The sequence below is a fragment of the Mastigoproctus giganteus genome, chromosome 10, assembly GCF_048544385.1.
Source record: "Mastigoproctus giganteus isolate SK-2022 chromosome 10, ASM4854438v1, whole genome shotgun sequence".
In the NCBI taxonomy this organism is placed as follows: Eukaryota; Metazoa; Arthropoda; class Arachnida; order Uropygi; family Thelyphonidae; genus Mastigoproctus; species Mastigoproctus giganteus.
This window is the reverse complement of record NC_143584.1, coordinates 52,469,034-52,492,987: the sequence shown is the minus strand read 5'-3', so window position 1 is coordinate 52,492,987 and position 23,954 is coordinate 52,469,034. Positions and strand designations below refer to the sequence as shown.

Genomic DNA, 23,954 nt, shown 5'->3' with positions numbered 1-23,954 from the left:
GTCTCCAAACACTGTAATTTGCAAAACTTAAGCCTTTCTTCGTAAGAGCAACCCTTTTGTTCCATTCACTAATCTTATTGCCCTTCTCTGTACTCGTTCCAACAGCTCTACATCTTTCTTAATATGAGGCCTTCAGACCTATATACAGTACTCAAGGTGTGACCTGACCATTTACCTTATACAAGGGGATAATCACCTCATTATTCCTGCTAGAAAAATTCCTGTATATCATTGACAAGACACCATGAGCTACTCTTGCAGACCATCTGCACTGCTCAGAAAACTTCATATCTGCCTGCACAATTATCCCCAGGTCCTTTTCATTCTCTACCACTGTCAGTGGTAGAGAATGAAACCTTTGTATCATCTGAAAACTTGGACATTAACATGATATACCATCATCAATATCATTTATAAATACAGAAAACAACAATGGACCCAACACTGAACCCTGAGAGACTCCACTAATAACATTAGTCCACGAAGAGCAGTGTCCATTGATTACCACTCTCCGTCTTCTCACTCAACCATCCCTTTATCCATAGCAGCAATTTGCCACCAATGCCACACTGCTCCAATTTGTGCAGCAGTCTTCCACGTGGAACAGTATCAAAGGCATTTCTAAGATCCAAATATATGATATCAAAGTTATTCTTTGCATCCAGTTCCTTTGTGACTACATCATAGTATCCAATCAAATTAGTCAGACAAGACTTTCCCCTTAACAAACCCATGCTGTGTCCGAGGTATAACTGAAGTCTTGTCTATATGATCCTGCAATGCTTCTTTAACCAGTGCCTTCATTAATTTCCATGTAACAGAAGTTAAACTAACAGGTCTGTAATTACCGGTGTCTCCCTTTCATCCTCCTTTGTAGATTGGAGTCACATTTGCACATCTCCAGTACCTCTCCTGAGTCCAGGGAAGCTCTCGTAATTATGGCTTACTTCCTTTGCCATCTCCTTTAATATAACGAGATAGATTCCATCCACCCCCAGGTGCCTGTCTTGTGTTTATCTTCAACAATTTCAACTCCACTTTACTCTCAGTTATTACAAGATTATCTAGCTTACTACAGTGTTGAATACACCTCTGGCATTCCCCTCCCTCCCCTCCCTCATGTGTGAATGTCGATGCAAAATAATCATTCAGTTTGTTAGCTACCTGAGCAGGATCATCAACAGTTGAACCATCGCTATCAAATGGACCAATCTGATTCATAACCTTCCTTCTAGAGTTTGCATAAGTACAGAACTTTTTGCTGTTTTTATTTGCATCCTTTGCCAAAGATTTCTCGTAATCTGCCTTCGCCTGCCTAACCTCCTTTGTAACTTTGTTACAGACCAGCTTATATCTATCATAGGCTTCTGTGTCACATGTTAATTTATATATATCCCATGCATTTTTCTTCTCTGGCATCCATTTAGGCCTGAATCTTGAACAATATTTCTTTGTTGGCATGAAAAGCCTAGTAACTTCCAAGATAAGTTCTTTGAATGCTTCCCATTTTGAATTTGCTGTTTGTAACATCATCAGTTGGTCCCACTGTATAGAATTTAAATACTGTCTCAGACCATCATAGTCACCTTTATGAAAGCAGAATCCCTTCCCTTTTCCCCCTTGATGGTAGTTACCTCTTTGAGTAAATCCGACTTCAGCACACTGTGATCACTGCCACCTAGTGGTTCCTTTATCTGCAGATTCTTGATGCATGAAGAATCACTACTGATAATCAGATCAAGAACATTACTCCCTCTAGTTGCCTCTCGAACATGCTGCTGCTGTAAAAAACCGTCATCCAATAAATCCACAAAAGCCTTGCTAGCGTGTGAGTGACCAACCCACAAATTCCAGTCAATATCTGGGAAATTAAATTCCCTCATTATAAGACACTCTAATTTACTGGCCCACTCTATTTCTCTGCACAATTGCTCATTATAGTCATCAGATTCATTAGGCCTATAACACACACACCTACTCTCATTTTTCCTTTCCCAGTGCTTATGTCCTCCAAACAGACTCAACATTGCATTGTCCACCCACATCAGTTGGATGCACTTCCTAAGATTTTATGTGTTTCTTAACTGACAGCATAACCTCTCCTCCCTTCCTGTCCTGTCTATCCTTTCTGTGCATATTGTACTCCCCAAATTCCAGTTCTGCACTGCTTATGTCTGTGTGACACCATGTCTCTGATATCCCAATAATAACTGTCTTTGATGTCTTGACTAGCACTTCAAGCTCATTGAATTTATTAACTATACTCCTAGCTGTGGTGTACATGCAAGTATACATGCACTGTTTCTACTCTTAGTTACCCTAACACAGCCCATGTATTTACTTGTTCCACTATGACTCCCAGCAGTCCTGGAAATTCCCATGGCCTTGTTTTCCAGGCTGCTGCTCAATTGCATTTCAATAGAAGTAGTGCAAGAATCACTTTTACCTTTGCCAGCAGCTACTGTTAATCTATTAGTCTGTGTATCCCCACCTAGCTAGCAGTTTTCCGACCCACCTAACTCTGCCTCGATAGCATTAGCAAATATTCTTGCACTCTTTCTATTTAAGTGTATCCCATCCCTGTAGAAGCAGTCTCTCCTGTTAACAAGCACAGGCCAGGCTGAGAAAAATTCTACCCCTTGAGCCTTGCACAATCTCTTCAGGGCCAAATTTATCGACAAAGCTCTCATCATACACTCCTTCCTATCATGTCTGGGCAGAATTACAGACACTTTCAACCCTAACATTCACAACCATTAACAACCCTAACCTTCATATCATCTGCAAATGTGGACATTAAGCCTGACATACGCATTGTTGTTTTGGTATTCATCAATATCATTGATGAATACAGAAAACAACAATGGGCCCAGCACCGAACCCTGGAGAACTCCACTAATAACATTCTTCCATGAAGAGAAGTGTCCATTCATTACCACTCTCTGTCTTCTCCCACTCAACCAGCCTTTTATACATTGTAGCAACTTGCCCTTAATGCCATACAATTCCAATTTGTAGAGCAGTCTTCCATGTGCAACAGTATCAAAAGCTTTCCTGAAATCAAATTATATGATATCAGATATTTTTTTTGCTTTAAGTTCCTTTATGATCACATTGTAATATCTAATAAAATTTTTGAGCCAAGATTTCCCCTAAACAAACCCATGCAGTATTTGAACTATAACTGCAGTCTTGTCTAGATGATCCTTCAATGCTTCTTTAACCAGTGACTCCATTATTTTCCCTGGAACAGAAGTTAAACTAACAGCTCTGTAACTTGTATCACCCTTTGATCTGCCTTAGCACATCTCCAGTATGTGGGTACCTCTCCTGAACCAAGGATGCTCTCATAATTATGGCTAAGGGTTTGCTTACTTCCTTTGCTGCCTCCATTAATATAACTGGATAGATCCTATCCACCCCAGGTGCATTTTTAGGTTTAAATTATTTTGCTCTCATTTATTGCAAAATCATTTAGCTCCCTGTTGAGAGTTTAATAAACCTCTGGCCCCAATTCCCTACAGATTTCCTCATGTGTGAATGTAGATGCAAAATACTCATTCAGTTTGTCAGCTACCTGAGCAGGATCATCAACATCAAGTGGACCAATCTAATTAATTCCCTTCCTTCTAGAATTTAAATAAGTAAAGAACTCTTTGTTGTTTTTCTTTGCGTCCTCTGCCAAAGATTTTTCGTAATCTGCCTTCGCCTGCCTTACCTCCTTTGTGACTTGATTACAGACTAGCTTATATCTGTTGTAGGCTTCTGTGTTGCCTGATAATTTATATGCATCCCATGTATTTTTCTTCTCTGCCACGAGCCTCATTAATTCATCCGACATCCATTTAGGCCTGGACCTTGAACAGTATTTCTTAGTTGGTATGAAACGCCTCTTCAAGATTAATTCCTTGAATGCCACCCCATTTAGAATTTGCTGTTGGTAACATCATCATTTGGTCCCACAGTATAAAATTTTAAAAATGTCTGACACCACCATAGTCACCTTTATGAAACAAAAACTCTTCCCTTTACCCCTGATGGTAGTTACATCTATAAGTAAATCCCACATTAGTACACCGTGATCACTGCCACCTAGTGGTTCCTTTATATGCTGATTCTTAATGCACAAATAATCATTGCTGATAATCAGATCAAGAGTATTACTCTCTCTGGTTGCCTCTCAAACGTGCTGCTGTAGAAAACAGTCATCCAATAAATCCACAAAAGTCTTGCTAGTGCTTTTCCAGTGCTTATGTCACACCAAACTGGGTCAACATTTCACTGTACACCAATGTCAACTGGATGAACTGCCTTAGATTTTATGTGCTTCTTAACTAACAGCGTAACTCCTCCTCCCTTTCTATTATGTCTGTCCTTTCTGTACACATTGTATTCCACAAATTCTCATTCCATTCCATTCTTTATATCTGTGTTACACCACATCTCTGATATCCCAAGAATATCTGCCTTTGATGTCTTGACCAGCACTTCAAATTCAACAAATTTATTTTCTATATTGCTAGCATTGGTGTACATGGAAGTATATGTGCACCTGTTCTTACTCTTGGTTACGTTAACACAGTCCATGTATTTACTTGTTCCATGATAACTCCTAGTAAATATAGTGCAGCAGAAAATCTCTCTAAATTAGAGATTTTCTGCCGCACTATTTTTACTCTTGTTACCCTTTCTTCCCTCCCTGTTTGGTTTGATTCTTAAGTTTAATTTCGACTATTTTTGCTCTTGTCTTGCCATACTGCTGGCATTATTTTATTTTTTATTTTTAACTCTCATTCTAATTTATTTGTATGGTTATATTTCAAGCATAATCTAGAGGAATATGCTTTTTGCTGCCTCTGATGTTTGCTGTACCTTTTATTTTATTTTTATCATGAAAGATTCAGTTTCCAACTATTTTAAATGTTATTCAAATATATGTATATCACATGACAGTAGTGGGCGAATTGCTAACGCTGCGCCAGTGCTGCCATCCATAGTTCATTTTTCGTCTATATAAACTGGTTAAGATTACTTCTGTCAGTAGTGTGGCTTTGCATTGGAGTGCTTGTATCTGTTCTATTTTTAATTTTTGCTCCATCAGGACCACCACTATTCAAGTCCTCTGCATTGGCGGTTCGATCTGGGGATCGGGTGGTGGACTGATCTTTCGATCGACTCGCCTTTGCGGCAATTTGTCTAGCGATCGAAATGCAGCTATTCCCTGATCTTATTGGCCTTGTGGTTCTCTGTTGAGATGGGGCATAATGGTCAGTCTATTTTTGGTTTATTTTTGTTTTATTTTACTTTAGTAGTTTAGCTCTGTTGGTGATATTTCACATAAATTTGGACCTGGTGCCCGTCAGAGGGGACGCCGTTAAATTTCTATTTTAATTGGCTTTCAAAATTTAATGAATTATTATTTATTGTTCTTATAATTAGATGTTCTAAATTATCTTAGAGATTTTCTGTTGCAATATTTTTACTCTTTTTACCCCTCCTTCCCTCCCTGTTTGGTTTGATTCTTAAGTTTAATTTCAACTATTTTCGCTCTTGTCATGCCATAGTGCTGGCATTATTTTATTTTTTATTCCAACTATTTTAAACATTACTTAAATATATATATATATATATAGTATTAAAAATATAAACTTACAAAATCTTGGTTTGGCAACAATTGCCTTTGAAGCCTCACTTGGCTCACCAGGACCTGCTTTATTAACAGGAACTACACGAAATTCATACTCCTTTCCTTCATCCAAGAAAGGAGCAGTTGCTTTTAACTGGTCTCCAGGAACTTCTGCTGCTTTTTCCCAATTAGGACTGCCCTTTTCTTTTTTCTCAATAATATATGATGTAATTGGAGCACCCCCAGTATTATCAGGTGGAGTCCACTTCAAATCTGCATGATCTTTATTCCAATCCACTACTTCTGGACGGCCAGGAGCACTTGATTTGGCTAGAGATTAAGATTTTTATTTTTATTTTTAAGAAAGTCTTCAAAATCAAAAATATTTAAAAAACAATAACTAACTAACAATTAAAAGCTTATTACCTTTCCTTAATTTTTAATATTTCTAAAGTGGTTTGTGAAATACAGTAAACTATATTTCACAATACAGTTAATATAAGACTTATACAAGCACTAGAAAAGTGCTTTCCCAAGTCTTAATTCAGGTTCAGGATGAGAGTTATGCTTGCAACAAAAATATATGCAGTCTTTTGCAGTGAGAACCTGAAACCATTGGCCAAAGTCTGGGAGTTAAGGTAATCAGTGGCTTGTTACAGTTGTCTCTCAAGAACCCTCACATTGCATGACTGGGAAAATATGCTGAAGTCATTGACAGAGAGTACAGTTTATAGGTGGAGTCAGTTGTTTGGTAATGGAATTTACTTTAATGACAAAAAGTGTAACACTTAAAACAGATCCTTGTGGTATTCCCTCCTCTTGACAAAAGGACCGAGAGAGGGTAGATTATACTCAAACCTTGATGGGATAAAAAGTTTTTAATAAAACAGGATCTCATAAAGATCATAAAGATCTGAGAGATCTTTATGATCAGAAAGAGATCTCAGATCTTTAAAAATATCTTTTAAAATATGAAATTTCCAAGTTGTGTCATACACTTTTCCATATCAAAGGAGATGGACTCCAAGTGATCTCTTTTTAGGAAAGCATCTTGGATGGATATTTCCTTTCTAATTAAGTGGTACAAGGTGGACCTGTTCCTTCAGATACTGCACTGAACACAGGAGAGAAGGTCCTTTGATTCTAAGTACCATAGAAAGACAACTGTAGATCGTTCTCTCCAATATTTTGCACAAGCAGCTAGTCAGAGCAACAGGATGGTAGTTTGTTGGAAATTTAGGATCCTTTCCTGGCTTAGCAAAAACGAGGAATAGTTGCCTTGTGCCAGATGTCCAGAAACTGCTGTTCTGTTCAAGGAAGATTCTGTTGTATGGGAAGAGCAGGTGGTCCATGGATTTTGGTGAAAAGTTTGTAATAATTTCATATGGATGTCATCTGGTCTAACAATACTTGCCTTTGTAAGGGTGGAGCTGTTTTCAGTTTGTGTATGGTAAGTGACCCATTATATAGGTAAATACCCTTTGATGTAAAATTAAGGATTTGTTTCTCAGTTTTGCATTTACAGACCAGAAATTCTGGGGAGTAAGATGATGTTAGAAAATATTTACCCAAGAACACTGGCTATTGCAGTTCAGTCTGCAACAGTGCATCCATCATATTCCAGGACCAATGCAGGGTGTGCTGTGTATTTTCCCTTCAATTTTGCAGATTTTGTTCCAGACTGCTTTACAGCTGGTAATAAAAGAAGTAAAATGGATCTAGGATTCTTTTTGGCTCTGAGGTCAGATATAATGTGCTTTAGGACATGCATATTTAAAGGCTATGAAATGTACCACAGTGGGATATTTGTTTTGTGCTTTAGAATGTGCTTTAGAAATTTAGTGGAATCCAGAATGCAGAATAGAAAAAAATTTATGTTGTGCATTCTGGATTCCACCATAGTTTTGGAAATAGTAGAACATTTGTAGAACAGCTGAACATTTGTGACACTCAAACTGAATTTTTTGTTCAGTTTGACAACCCCAGATCATTGTGATCTTGGATTGTGTGTCTCATATATAAGCTCTTCAGCCTGTTCTACTTTAGGCTGAACTTCTGTTCAGCCTAAAGTAATAAAATGTAATAAATTCCAAACATTGCAAAATGTTTTTTAACTTCAGAAAGAACAAATATTATTAATTGCTACCTCATTGAAGCTACAGAAAATATATCAAATTTTAAAATCATCTCCATAAGAAATAAGAGGGATATCAACTGACAACAGAAGAAGAGGTAAGGAAGAAAAGATGAGCAAGTGAGGGTACTACCCCAGGAATCCATGTACAAAATGTTCAAGATAGAGTCTGATCACCACATACGATTATATATATGAGAAAAACTGTATACGATTAAAGAGAAGATGGAACAAAATGTACTATGTCCCAATTAACATAAAAGAAAGAGTATAAAAGAGTATGGCATATAAGGGAAAACAGAGCCTTGAACAACATAAGATCAAGAAAAACTGCCAGTTACACTTAAAAAAAACTGTTTTTTCAGAGTGATTTTCTTGAATATGTCTGGGCCACAAACAGTAAGATTTTCATGAGTAACAGACTCTATGGAGGAAGTTTGTGCATAAATGACTAAATATTAATTTTTTTTTCATTTTGGCTTGTTACCCAAAATAAGAATTTAAAAAAAAAATCATAAAAAATTGTTTGGAAATTCATCCTAATTTCTTTTTTTATGTAACATTACCTATTACATATATATTTATCTAATCTTTAATTCAATTTCAATAAATTTGGGAGTCAAAAATTTTTTTGGCTTTTTGGTAGACAAAACTGGAAAACAATGGCTAATAGGTATGATATCCTTGTTGTCATCCTTCTCCTCTAATTTGAAAGCATATATTTTCATGTTCATATTTATTATAAAGAGAGCCTAAAATTACTTAGAACTAAACATAAGTAATGACAGCACTTACAAGAAGAGTTGTAACTAGTGTACACATGGAATTACTTTAATTAGTAACCAATACAGTTTGCAACGTTATTTGAAATAGCACTGAAAAGTGTATATACAGGCAATTCTTATATAACATGGTACTTCTACAACACAGAGGCTCACATCTGGTGAGTATGGGTTTGGCACACCTAGGGTTCTGAGCTGGATATCATCATTCTTCTCTTTCTTGGTGATTCGTTTCTACTTTCTCTCTCTGGTCAAATTGGAATTTATTTTTATTTTTTGGCCGTTGCAGCATAAGTCTCAGGCTTCCTTGCACCATATGGCTAATAATAATAATAATAACATGATTTTGCTCTAACATGATTGATAAATTGCGGCAATCCTCTACAACACAGTACTTAAATAATACGGTTTCATTTCAGCACTGTTAGAAAATTGCGGCAAACCTTGCATAACACAGTATGTATTTTTGAGCTTTTGTGTGGGGAAGCCCTGTTATATCGGATGTAATTTTTCAAAATTTCCATTCTTTTTTGTGACTCCCAGCTGCTCACTCGTTAGTGGATATGCAAAAAAAAAAAAAAAAAAAATTTGGAAATCTCCATGTTAGGTTCTGTGCTATTGAACTTGTGTTGTTCGAGACCATAAAAAATTGTCTTCGAAGCATGCAATTTGCAACTTTTACGGTTTTTGTAAGATTATTTTGGTTTTTATTTGATAGTTTATAAATTTTTCCAGGTATGTATTACTAAACTTTGTTCTTAAGAACCATATTGGAATAATTTATTTGTCGTGAATTAAATTCCAGCCCTAAATTATGCCAAAAGAATGTAAAAAAGCACTGCTAAAAAGGTATTTTTCAATTGTGGACTGTATTGGAATCATAACTTTATCACTCAGAGAAGTAAAACTGTCAACATTAAATGCGTGTTGGAAAAATGTATGGCCACAGTCAGTTCATTCAGGAAATATGGTCGAACTGGCAGAAAATGAAATCAATGCAATAGCAGAATTTGTTAAGTCAATAGGAATGGAAGGTTTCGATGATATGACTACTGAAATGTTCAAGAATTACTGTTAGAAAAACAGGCTGGCGAAGTGGATTTGGTGGAAATGGCATCGAAGGTGAACCAAATCAATTCAGAGGATGATAGCGCAGATGAAAATCCTGAAGTTCCAAATTTTACACTAAAAAGAATATGGGAAGGCATAAACTGACTGAGCAATTAGAATCTTATTTTCTGAATGCAGATCTATCAACTGAAAGGAAGGCACCTCCGTAGCCAGGAGCGCAGGAGCAGCAGTGCGTAGCACACGCTTCTTGATTAGACCGGGGTTCAAGCCCGTGACCACCAAATACGAAGGATGCGGAAAGGTTGGGGAATGACCACCACATATCCAAGGAGCAATATGGCCTTAGTTGCTAATGCTCCTAAAAAAAAAAAAAAAAAACAAACCAAACCAAAACTGAAAGGAGCACAAAGTTCAAAATAGTTCTTCAGAAATGCTTAGCTCCATACCATGAAATTTACAAAGGTCTATCAAGCAAAAGCAAAGAAACCCAAATTACTGATTTTTTAAAGAGAACAGAAGATACATTAGCATTAGTAGAGGCATCTGATGCAAGAAAGCAAGCTTATGCAGCATCAGACAAAAAAAAAAATAATAAAATAAAATAAATAAATAAATAAAATAAATAAATAAATAAATAAAAATAAATAAATAAAAAATAACCACTTCCACTTCACCCCTCTGTTCGCTCGAAATACCAGTCCAGCCGAGCCTTAAACTTATTTAGGCTATCAACCTCCACGACAAGGGATGGAAGTTTATTCCACCAACCAACCACCCGCTGGCTAAAGGCAAATTTCCTCACGTCTATCCTACATCTGTCTTTCCTCAATTTGAATTTATGCCCTCTCGGGTGATTATTCTGAGCAAGAGGAAGAATCCCATCAGCATTGAGCATGCTCAAACCATTCAAGGCTTTATACACCTCTATCAGATCACCTCGCCGGTGCCTAGTCTCCAGACACTGAAATTTGCAAAACTTAAGCCTTTCTTCATAAGAGCACCCCTTTGTTCCATTCACTAATCTTGTTGCCCTTCTCTGTACTCGTTCCAGCATCTCTACATCCTTCTTGAAATGAGGCCTCCAGACTTGTATACAGTACTCTAGGTGTGGTCTGAACCATTGCCTTATACAAGGGAATAATCACCTCCTTATCTCTGCTAGAAAAATTCCTATATATCATCGACAACACACCATGAGCTACACTTGCAGCCTGTCTGCAGTGATCAGAAAACTTCATATCTGCCTGCACAAATACCCCCAGGTCCCTTTCATTCTCTACCACTGTCAGTGTAGTACCACAGAGTTGATATGTTGCTCTGGAGTTGCTGTTTCCCATATGTAGTACTTTACATTTGTCAATGTTAAACTTCATTTGCCACCTCAAAGCCCATCTGCTAAACCTTTCCAGATCCTGTTGCAGTAGCATAGTGTCAGTAGTGTCCTTGACAACCCTGCCAACCTTCGTATCGTCGGCAAACTTGGACATTAAGCTTGATATACCATCATCAATATCATTTATAAATACTGAAAACAATAATGGACCCAATACTGAACCCTGAGGGACTCCAGTAATAACATTAGTCCACGATGAGCAGTGTCCATTGATTACCACTCTCTGTCTTCTCCCCCTCAACCACCCCTTTATCCACAGCAGCAATTTGCCTCCAATGCCACACTGCTCCAATTTGTGCAGCAGTCTTCAATGTGCAACAGTATCAAAAGCCTTTCTAAGATCCAAGTATATAATATCAAAGTTATTCCCTGCATCCAGTTCTTTTGTGACTACATCATAGTATCCAATCAAATTGGTCAGGCAAGACTTTCCCTTAACAAAACCATGCCGTGTCTGAGCTATGACTGAAGTCTTGTCTAGATGATCCTGCAGTGCTTCTTTAACCAGTGCCTCCATTAATTTTCCAGGAACAGAAGTTAAACTAACAGGTCTATAATTATTTGTGTCGCCCTTTGATCCTCCTTTGTGAATTGGGGTTACATTTGCACATCTCCAGTCCATGGGTACTTCCCCTGAGTCCAAGGAAGCTCTCATAATTATTTCTAAGGGTTTGCTTACTTCCTTTGCTGCTTCCTTTAATATAACTGGATAGATCCCATCCACCCCAGGTGCCTTTCTTGTATTTATCTTCAACAATTTCTCCTCCACTTTACTCTCAGTTATTACAAGATTCTCTAGCTTACTGCCAGAGTTGAATACACCTCTGGCATTCCCCTCACTGAATAACTCCTCATGTGTGAATGTCGATGCAAAATATTCATTCAGTTTGTTAGCCACCTGAGCAGGATCATCAACAGTTGACCCATCGATATCAAGTGGACCAATCTGATTCATCCCCTTCCTTCTAGAGTTTACATAAGTAAAGAACTCTTTGCTGTTTTTCTTTGCATCCCTTGCCAAGGATCTCTCGTAATCTGCCTTCACCTGCCTAACCTCCTTTGTAACTTGGTTACAGATCAACTTGTATCTATCATAGGCTTCTGTGTCACGTGTTAATTTGTATGTATCCCATGCATTTTTCTTCTCTGCCATATGTCTCATTAGTTCATCTGACATCCACTTAGGCCTAAACCTTGAACAATATTTCTTAGTTGGTATGTAAAGCCTAGTAGCCTCCAAGATAAGTTCTTTGAATGCTTCCCATTTTGCATTTGCTGTTGCTAACATCATCAGTTGGTCCCACTGTATAGAATTTAAATACTGTCTCAGTCCATCGTAGTCGCCTTTACAAAAGCAATAACCCTTCCCTTTACCCCTAATGGTAGTTACCTCTTTGAGTAAATCCCACTTCAGCACACTGTGATCACTGCCACCTAGTGGTTCATTTACCTGCAGATTCTTAATGCATGAAGATAATCAAATCACTACTGATAATCAAATCAAGAGTATTACTCCCTCTAGTTGCCTCCCGAACATGCTGTTGGAGAAAACAATCATCCAATAAATCCACAAAAGCCTTGTTAGTGTGTGAGTGACTAGCCCCCAAATTCCAGTCAATATCTGGGAAATTAAAATCTCCCATTATAAGACTCTCTGATTTACTGGCCCATTCTATTTCCCTGTACAGTTTCCTATTATACTCATCAGAGTCATTAGGCCTATAGCACACTCCTACTCTCAATTTTGATCTCCCAATGCTTATGTCACACCAAACTGACTCGACACTGTACTGTCCAGCAATGTCGACTGGCTTCACTTCCTTGGATTTTATGTATTTCTTAACTAATAGCATAACCCCTCCTCCCTTCCTACCCTGTTTATCCTTTCTGTAGACATTGTACTCCCCAAATTCCAGTTCTGCATTCCTTATATCTGTGTGACACCACGTCTCTGAAATCCCCACAATATCTGCCTTTGATGTTTTGAGCAATACCTCAAATTCATCAAATTTATTTACTAAACTCCTAGCATTGGTGTACACGCAAGTATATATGCATCTGTTCTTTTTCTTAGCTACCTTAACACAACCTATGTGTTTATTTGTACCCCAATGATTCCCAGCAGTCTCTGAACTATCCTGCATCTTATTTTCCAGGCTGCGGCTCATTCCAATAGAAGCAGTGCAAGAATCACTTTCACTTCTGCCAGTGGCTACTGTTAATCTATTAGTCCTTGTATTCCCCCAATCTAGCAGTTTTCCGACCCACCTAACACTGCCTCGATAGCATCAGCAAACATTCTTGCACCCTTTCTATTTAAGTGTATCCCATCCCTGTAGAAGCAGTCTCTCCTGTTAACAAGTACAGACCAGGCTGAAAAAAATTCTACCCCTTGAGCCTTGCACAATCCTTCCAGGGCCGAATTGGTCGACAGGGCTCTCATGATATACTCCCTCCTATCGTGTCTGGGCAGAATTGCAGACACTTTCAAATTCAACCCTAATTCACGGCTTTTTTTTCGACAGTGACCCTTACTTGTTAAGTAATTCCGCTGGTCTCCTACTCTTAATATCATTAGTGGCAACGTGTACAACTATATCACCTTTTGTGCCCTTAAAAGATGATATCCGCTCTACACCGTCATCAACCTTTGCCCCTGGCAGACATACCCTGGTCCTGTTCCACCTATCCTTTTTATAAAGCATGTTTCCCGTTTCCCTGATAATAGAGTCACCAACAACTACTAGTTCCTTTGGGACCAGCGGATTCTGCCTTGGGGGCTGCCGCTGTGTTGCGCGATGACCAAGTGCAAGCTCTGGCATTGGTGTGGGCAGCTGAGAGCTTGATGGGCCCCTCACTTTTAATGCTTCGAGGGCATCCACCCTGTCTTTCAAGCTCTCATATAGGCCCATAACAATGCTGAGTTGTCGCCTGATTTCCTTACACTCCTTGCATCGCGCACACACAAAGACATCCCCCATGGCAGTATCATGTCCCGTTCCTGACTGCTCCACAAACATCAAGCAATTAGTGCATTTTAATAGGCTGTGATTCAGAGGGCAACTGCCCCCCTCAGTTCTCCCCTGAGCCACAGCACTCCCATTAGCTTGAGCCTTTTGCTTTGCTGTTCTGGTCAGAGTCATGATTTCGATTTAATTTCAATAAAATTTCAATTTCAGTACAAAATTAAAACCCTAAACTTATATCTCAACACAGTTATAACTCTATATTTATGTTTCAGTATCGAGTGTTATCTATGAAATCCCTTTATATAACTTCCGTATCAAGTTAAGTATTAATTATTTATTTTTTACTAATTATTTATGTTACGTAACCCAAGTCGTTATATGTATAGTTAAAAGTACAATTTAATTGACAATGAAGTTCAACAAGATTAATTATCTGATTAATTGACAATATTATGTACTATACTATACTATATTATGCTTATGCTATCTATTTAGAGATATTTTGTATCGCGTAGCAATGGCGGCTATTTACGAACGGTAAACACGTGGATTTAATACCCTTTCCGATACTAAGTAATACCTACAAAATCTCTATCTAAGTTACTTTAATCTAAGTATCGTAAATAACAATATAAAACTACTCTAGAAAATAAGTTAATATGCCAATTTAAACTAATAAAACAGAAAATAAATCAGAAGAAACGTCTCTGTTCCAGGAGCGGCAGAAATGTACCTGAAATGTACATGAAATCTAGATGCTGCAGAAGAAAGTTCAGAAGGTAGTTCACATTCTGCAACAGAGAAAACGTTTTCGTTTGATCATACTTAGCAGTGATGAAGAGGAATAAAATTAAATGAACGTATATTATCTGACATATACGTATCAGAGTTTGTAAGTTGTTTGTTCAGTTATTACTATTTTTAATAAAAATTAAGTTACCGATAGTTATAAAAAAAATGGTATATTTTTGTTAGCTTTTTGGAACGTAACCCCCCGCCCATTTTCTACTGGTTCTTAGTCCTGTATAACAGGATTTTGTACTACACTACACGAGATTTTATAGGAACCTAACTACCATGTTATATAAAGGTTTACATGTATATATATATATATATATATATATATATATACACACATTCAGGGAAGTAATTGTAGCCGCTACTAGGCTTACCTAAACAGATATCAGGTAAACTGATGTGACTAGTGGCAAAGAAGGAAAATAGATGGAATGCATATAATTTATCAGGGACTAGAAACCTACAGTAGGTATAAACTATTCTGCAATAAAGTCACCAAGGCATTTAGGCAAACTAAGGCAGATTATGAGAAGTTCTTGGCTAAGAATGCAAAGGAAGGTAGCAAAGAATATTGACCCACTAAATATGAATGGTGTAACTAGTGATGATCCTGTTCAGGTTGTCGGCAAACTGAATAAATATTTTGAATCTATATTCACTCGTGAAGAATAGAACCACTAGGTAGCAATGATCGTAATATATTCACTTGGAATCTAGATATATGAGTTACTTGGAAAGGGTAAAGGAAATGGATTTCTTTCGTAAAGTTGATTATAATGGTTTAGACAGTTTTTAAATTCTTTTTGGAGTGATCAACTGATTTACAGTTACAAACTGCAAATTCTAAATAGAGAACATTTAGAAAAGTAATTGTAGAAATTATAAGCACTTTATACCAACTAAGTATAAATTGCAGTTTATAAATTGCCTTCAAGGTTTAGAAAAACGAATGTTTGATCAACTGATGAGACTAGTGACACAAGAAAAATACATGGAATGAATATAAATCATGACAAAAAACAGAAACCTACAATAGACATAAACTAGTCTGTAATGAAGTCATCAAAGGGATTATGGGAAGTCTTTCTTTGGCTAAGAATGAAAAGAAAAGTAGCAAATAATTCTTTGCTTATGTTAACACTACAGGAAAGAGATGACAAATATTGTCCCACTAGATACTAATGGCACAACTATTGATGATCCAGTTCAGGTTGCAATGGAATAAATATTCTGTATCTCTGTTCTTGTGTGAAGATGTTTTTAGGGATGGGAATACTAGATGTATACAAAGTTATAACTGGGAGTTGAATGACTATATAAAAACTAGGAACGAAGTGAAAAAGAATTGGTAAAGCTAAAAGTAGATAAGACACCTTGGTTCAGAAATCTGTGTAATTATTAAAAGAAGCAGAAAATGAACCTTTGGCCAAAAATTATGAGCATATCCTTGCATTCTGGAGTGATCCCTATAGATTGGAGTGCATAAATGTCTCTCCTATTTACAAAGGAGGATCAAATGGTGAAGTGAGTTACACACCTGAAAACTTGACCTCCATTCCAGAGAAAATAACGGAATCAGTGGTTAAAGAAGTAATGCAGGACCATTTTAACATCAATGTAGTTATACAGCAACCGTAATAGAGATGTATTAGGATTTGTCAGATTTGTCTGATAAATTTCATTAGTCAGACATTAGGGAATAAAAAAGAAATTGGATGACACATAATTTTGGCATTATATAGTGATTTCAGTGAAGTTTTTCACACTGTTCCATATGAAAACCTGCTGTAAAATTGGAGCAGCGTGGATTTGTGGGAAGTTACCACTGTCTATAAAGAGATGGTTGAGCAGCAGAAGACAGAGTGGTTTTAATTGGCACTACTCCTCTCAGACTAAAGTGGAGTTCTTCAGGATTTAGTTTGGGGCCCTTACTATTTTCAGTATTTATTAATAATTTTGATGAAGGCATACCAAGTATAATGTCTAAGTTTGCTGAAGATATAATGTTGGGTAGAGTGATTAATGACAGGAACAGGATATGCTCTGTAACCTAGAAAAATTAGGTAGACAGCTGAGAAACAGCAATTAAGATTTAACATTGATAAACTGAAGATGATGTATATAAGTAAATGTAATCTCAGAATAACACACTAATTGGAGGGAAGAGAAAAAAGAGATGGAAAAAGAGGTAGAGAAAAGAGATAATTGTACATTCCAAAATTAAGTTTCCTGAGCAATGTAGACAGGCTACTAGGGCAGCTGATGGGTTTCTGTAAATGATATGCAGAAATTTTCCCAGAAAGGGATTTTACAAGGAGGTGATTACTGGGTTGTATAAGGCAAGGGTTAGACTCATCTCAAGTACTGCATACAGGTCTAGAAGCTGCATTTTATAAATAAAGTAAATTTGTTACAAAGGCTGCAGAGAGGATTGCAGCCTTTGTAAACTTGGCATCTGTGAGGAAACCTGATTGAAATGTTTAAGACTTTCAATAGATTGAGAAAATAAATGCTGATGGAATCTTTAATCTTTCTCAGATGATATACATAGATAATGGGACATAAATTTAAACTGTAAAAGATTGGTTGTATAAAATCTGCAAAAATCTGCTTTGAACCAGAGAGTGATTGATGGTTAGAATATACGAGTACACTTCCATTTGGTTTTGGAGCATTGGATTGTTTGAATAAATTTTAAAAGGATTCAACAATTAGCGATAATAGATAAATGACATGGATACATTCCCACCACCCCCCCAGTCTTCCTTGCATCATTTGACACAACTTTTTTTTTTTTTTTATGAAAACCCCAAACACGAAAGGTATCGAAACCTATAGTACTTAGTACCGTGCATGGGTTGAAGGAGAAGTATGGGGGGAGGGGGATGCCGGAAACTTTGCTCTAGAGACTAAACATGGGTTTCACCACTTCAAGCCTCCAATAAGCAAAGTGGTGGTATTTCACCGGTTGATGAAAGTCATCTACCACCTCCTACTACTAATATGTCAAAAATTTAAAAAAGGTAAAAAAAATAAAACAAAACAAAGCCTCTTGCAATCTCTTGTTATTCTTTTAGGGCATATGGCTGAATGAACAAAGGAAAAAAATTACCTTTGAAGAAAAATAAAAATAATAATCAATTGTAATTAATTTTTTTATTTTATTACTAGCATTAGTAAAGGTGCATGATGCAAGCAAGCTTATATAGCATCAGCCACAAAAAAAAAAAAAAAAAAAAAAAACCCTTCTCGTTTCACTCATCCACTCGCTCCAAATGTTTGTCTAGTTCTGTCTTGAATCTATTTAAGCTATCAACTTCTACAACAACTTCTACAGATGGAAGTTTGTTCCAGCAACATTTCTATCAAACTTACTTGATTAGCAAAGGATATTACTGCATTTCCATATCATATTTATGTGCCGACTATAATTTGTTTTAAATTTGGGAAGTGTAATGACAACTTGCATTAGTAAGATATCATTTATCAGAAAACTAAGTTAGTTGTTCTTACATTATTATCAAATATAATTAATGTATGAAGTGCAGGAGGGAAATATTTCAATCATATCCACATGAACTTCTAACACTGAAATTAATTAGAAAGGAGTGGATTGCTTTGTTTAATGGGTAGTTTCTATAAAAAAAACATACTGGTTTTGTAATGGAAAAAATCAAAACATTTTTTCTCTAAACTTCTTACATACTCATCTGTAAGGTGTGGTGTGTGATAAAGCAACTTTTTGCTTCAGATCCCAGTAAAGTGAACAAAAGAATATTTCACATATTATCATAAAACTAGGCACTTGGAGACTGACCTACTCCACCTGAAAAACAGTCACTGAACAACTCACTGGAAGATCACTCAAGTGTGAATATGTTAGCATCCTCTCTTCTGACTTTCTGCCTAATTTCCATAGAACTAGTCAATAAGAAAATTGCTTTGTGTTGACTAATTCTATGGAAAATAATCATAAAAATGTTGATGCTTTAATGTAGATTTAGATACTATGAATTTTAAAGCATTATTGCTATGGGAGTTTCTCAAAATCAGACAGTTTTGAATATTGAGAAATTCAAGTCATCATTGACTTATTTACTTATTGGAATTATCAAGAAACTACTGAATTTGAATTTTCTATTAGTAAACAATAGGATATCTTGCTTTGTAAACAGTTAGTTATTATTAGTTTTAACCACTATTAGGCCTAGATATCACAAATTATGTTGCTTTTGTCCCTGCCCCACCCCACCCCACCCCATCCCAATAGTTACTGAGTACAATGCCTATTAGTTGATACAGGTGCAACATCAAGAGGCATATTTCAGAAAACATATCTTACTAAGCAGGAACTGCCAAAATAAATATCAAAATCTGAGATTACCAAAGAATGTATCTATCTATAGCATGCAAATTCTTCTTAATTCTTTATTTTGGTCATTTGGTCCATTGGTTAAAAATTGAAAAATGAAACTGATATAATAAAGTTACTGAAGCGATAACCTGCAAAATTGTTATGGTAATGTTCCATTTAAATAAATAAAATAACAAAGAAAAAACATAAGCAGAAATGCAAATTGAGTATGGAATATTTATATTCCATACTCAATATTTACAGAAAAGATATCAAAATTTACAGTAATTAGTATCAAGAAAAAAAGTAAAGTACTTAGTATCTGGGAGGGGATGCCAGAAACTTTGCTCTGGAGACTAAACATGGGTTTCACCACTTCAAGCCTCTGATGAGTAAAGTGGTGGCATTGCTCCAGTTGATGAGAGTCATCTACCACCTAGTTATTATTAGTACTAATAAGTATTAGTATTATATTATAGTATTGTATTTTTAGTGTTATTTTATATTAGTGTTAGTAGGGGTACTAGTTAGTATTAGTACTAGTAATACCATGTATGGACCCAAGGAGAAATAGGGGGGGGGGGGAATGCTAGAAACTTTGCCCTGGATATTAAACATGGTTTCACCACTTCAAGCTCCAATACGCAAAGTGTTGGGATTATACTGGCTGATGAGAATCACTACTAACTAGTGTCAGTATTAGTAAGTATTAATATTATATTATAGTATTATATTATTATTAGTAGTGGTACTAGTTAGTATTAGTACTAGTAGTACTGTACATGAGTTGAAGGAGATGGGATGGGAGGATGCCAGAAAATTTGTTAGCAGGACAAGAAAGTGATTATTCCATTGTTACCGCAGGGGCAGACTGGGTCAAAAATTCTTACCGGGGGAAACAAATTGAATATATCAAAGGTCAAAGCATAATATTGAAAATCACACCAGCCTCTGGCCCACCGGGGTTTCCCTGGGAAGTCTTATGGCCAGTCCACCTCTGGTATAAGGCAATGGTCATGCTGCATCTTGATTAATGCATACAGGTCCGGAGGCCTCATTTTAGGAAGAATGTAGAAACTGCTGGAACACGTGCAGAGAAGGACAATGAGACTGGTGAAGGCAATGAAAGGGCGGTCTTACCAAGAGAGGCTTCAGTTCTACAAACTGCAGCTTGAGACTAAGCATCTGCGAGGTGATCTGATCGAGGTTTTTAAGGCTTTGAATGGATTGAACAAGCTCAATGCTGATGGCATTCTTCCCCTTGCTCAGACTACAACACACACACACACACACACACACACACACACACACACACACACACACACACACACACACACACACACACACACACACACACAAGGAGGCATAAATTCAAATTGAGGAAGGATAGTTGCAAGTTAGATGTGAGAAGGTTTGCCTTCAGCCAGTGGGTGGTTGACTGTTAAAACAAACTTCCATCTAGTGTTTTGGGGGTGGGCAGTTTGAATAAATTTAAGGAAGAACTACACAAATTATTGGAAGAGCTGGACAAGTGATGTGGGAAGTTTTTTTTTGGCTAATGCTCTATAAACTTGCTTCCTCTGATCATATGCAATTAATAATGATGATAATAAGGGGCCATTGCATCCCTTGTTACTGTCTAGCACTTAACCCACTATCCACCATGCTCAACAGCAGCAAGTACAGATATAACCTCAAAGAAGGAAGGAAGAACTTATACACCCTCACCCACCTGATGTACATTAGCATTAGCATTAGCAGAGGCATTTGATGCAAGAAAGCAAGCTTATGCAGCATCAGCCAAAAAAAAAAAAACCACTTCCACTTCACCCCTCTGTTCGTTCAAAATACCTGTCCAGCTGAGCCTTAAACTTATTTAGGCTATCAACCTCCACCACAAGGGATGGAAGTCTGTTCCACCAACCAACCACCCGCTGGCTAAAGGCAAATTTCCGCACGTCTATCCTACATCTGTCTTTCCTCAATTTGAATTTATGCCCTCTCAGGTGATTTTTCTGAGCTAGAGGAAGAATCCCATCAGCATTGAGCATGCTTAAACCATTCAAGGCTTTATACACCTCTATCAGATCACCTCGCTGGTGCCTAGTCTCCAGACACTGTAATTTGCAAAACTTAAGCCTTTCTTCGTAAGAGCACCCCTTTGTTCCATTCACTAATCTTGTTGCCCTTCTCTGTACTCGTTCCAGCAGCTCTACATCCTTCTTGAAATGAGGCCTCCAGACCTGTATACAGTACAATAGGTGTGGCCTGACCATTGCCTTATACAATGGAATAATCACCTCCTTATCCCTGCTGGAAAAATTCCTGTATATCATTGACAATACTCTATGAGCTACTCTTGCAGCCCGTCTGCACTGCTCAGAGAACTTCATATCTGCCTGCACAACCACCCCCAGGTCCCTTTCATTCTCTACCACTGTCAGTGTAGTACCACAGAGTTGATACGTTGCTCTGGGGTTGCTGTTTCCCATGTGTGTAGTACTTTACATTTGTCAATGTTAAACTTCATTTGCCACCTCTCAGCCCATCTGCTCAACCTTTCCAGATCCTGTTGCAGCAGCATAGTGTCAGTAGTGTCCTTGACAACCCTGCCAACCTTTGTATCATCTGCAAACTTGGACATTAAGCTTGATATACCATCATCAATATCATTTATAAATACAGAAAACAATAATGGACCCAACACTGAGCCCTGAGGGACTCCATTAATACCGTTAGTCCACGATGAGCAGTGTCCATTGATTACCACTCTCTGTCTTCTCCCCCTCAACCACCCCTTTATCCATAGCAGCAATTTGCCTCCAATGTCACACTGCTCCAATTTGTGTAGCAGTCTTCCATGTGCAACAGTATCAAAAGCCTTTCTAAGATCCAAGTATATAATATCAAAGTTATTCCCTGCATCCAGTTCTTTTGTGACTGCATCATAGTATCCAATCAAGTTGGTCAGGCAAGACTTCCCCTTAACAAAACCATGGTGTGTCTGAGCTATAACTGAAGTCTTGTCTGAAGTCTTGTCTACATGGATGACATCAAGCTCTAGGCAACAACCGAGAAGCAATTCCAGCAACTACTCTGGATAACCCAAAAAATTCAGCAATGATATTAGGATGGAATCTGGTCTAGACAAATGCAAGACCCACGGAATGCACCAGGGAAAATTAGTCTAGTGTGCAACTGAAACTACCAGTTGCAGACTAATAAAGAGATCGAAGCCATGAGAGGGGGGCTGAACGAAAAATACCATGAGAGACTCATAAGCCTGCTGAAAGCAAAGCTGAATGGAGGGAACACAGTTAAAGCCATAAACACCTATGTAGTCCCAGTGCTAACATACTCCTTCAGGGTCATAGATTGCACTAACACCCAGCTGGAGGATATCATGAGAAAGACAAGGACAATGCTAACCAAGAGCCGCCAACACCACCCGAAATCTTCTGTGGAGAGACTGACAATTGCCCGGAAAGAAGGTGGAAGGGGCCTGATAGACCTCATTAAGCAACAGAAGACAGCAATAGTTAACCTGAAGGATTACTTCCAGAAACACACAGAAGCACTCCAGCAGGCCATAAGGAAGACAGACAAGCAGTATACTCTACTCAACTGAAGTGAGGAGTCCCCTCTCATCCAGAAGGCATAAACGAAGCTAGAAAGATGGGCAAAGCAGACACTCCATGGCAGACACTACAATGACCTCCATCAAGTTCACATAGATAAAATTGCTTCCAATGCATTGCTCACGAGCTGGACGCCCTTCCCCCTAGACTGAAGGATTCATGCTAGCCATCCAAGACCAGGTAATCAACACCAGAAACTACAGAAAATACTTCACCAAGGAGCCCAGAATGTCCAATGTCGCATGTTGACGATGCCACCTGGTCTCAGAAACGATCCAACACATCACTCTGGGAGGCAAGGTGATCACCCAGACTGAGTACAGTAATACCCCGACTTACGCTACCCCGACTTACGCGAACTCGGAGTTACGCGGTTCTTGATTTTTTCGTTTGGCAACGCTGCCGCCCACTATCTTCAAGGTCGTTTTTCATATGTTATCGATATACGGTGCGACGGCGGAGAATGAGAGCGAAAGATGAACAAAATTCAACTTTGCTGCTTTTATGTTTTTTAACAGTGAAGAGGAAACACATTTCACCATAATAACGTAAAAACCAACACAATTCCAGCTATGGGTATAATCGCAAATGCAATTAGATCGAGTTTACTACCAGTTTATAACAGATTTCACTAGCAGAAACGCAATTGGATTTTTATTGTTTTATGGTAGTAACCCCTAGAAATGTGAGGTGTTAATAGTGTATCTCTGCCTTTATGGTGTTGTTTATTCAGTTGCTACATGCGCGCAGTTTGTTTATGCGTATCATGCGTGCTCCTCGTTTTGTAATTGTGCTTTATTCCCTAAAAATGAGTAAAATACTTAATTAAAAGGAAGCGTCCTGGTGAAGACACTGCAGATTCAGAGAGAAAAAGAAAAGCAATTAATCGATAAACAGAGGCGGACTGGATCAAAAATTCTTACCCGGGGAAAATTTATAGTGGCCTCATACTATGGTTTATGGCCAAAATCATACCGGCGCACCGGGGTTTCCCCGGTAAGGCTTATGGCCAGTCCGCCTCTGTCGATAGAGAAAAAAATATGAAATTGTGAAACGCTTTGAGCGAAATGAAAGACCATGTGATATTGCACGTACTACAGGCGTAAATGAGGCAACGGCGAAAAGCATATGACAATTGCAAACTTGACAGAAGGTCTTAGCTCAATTGAAAAGGGCTTAAAAATTTTAG

At 37.7% G+C, this 23,954-nt stretch overlaps 1 protein-coding gene across 2 annotated transcripts in view; it reads right to left on the bottom strand.

Annotated features, from left to right (window-relative positions):
- Positions 1-23,954, bottom strand: part of LOC150079033 (twitchin-like) — a 2,795,346-nt gene that overhangs the window by 1,385,151 nt on the left and 1,386,241 nt on the right. For both annotated transcript variants that reach the window (XM_090382361.1, XM_090382360.1), the window contains one exon: positions 5,654-5,956. In XM_090382361.1, coding sequence (XP_090238487.1) covers positions 5,654-5,956 — 303 coding nt within the window. The remainder of the gene's footprint in view (positions 1-5,653; positions 5,957-23,954) is intronic.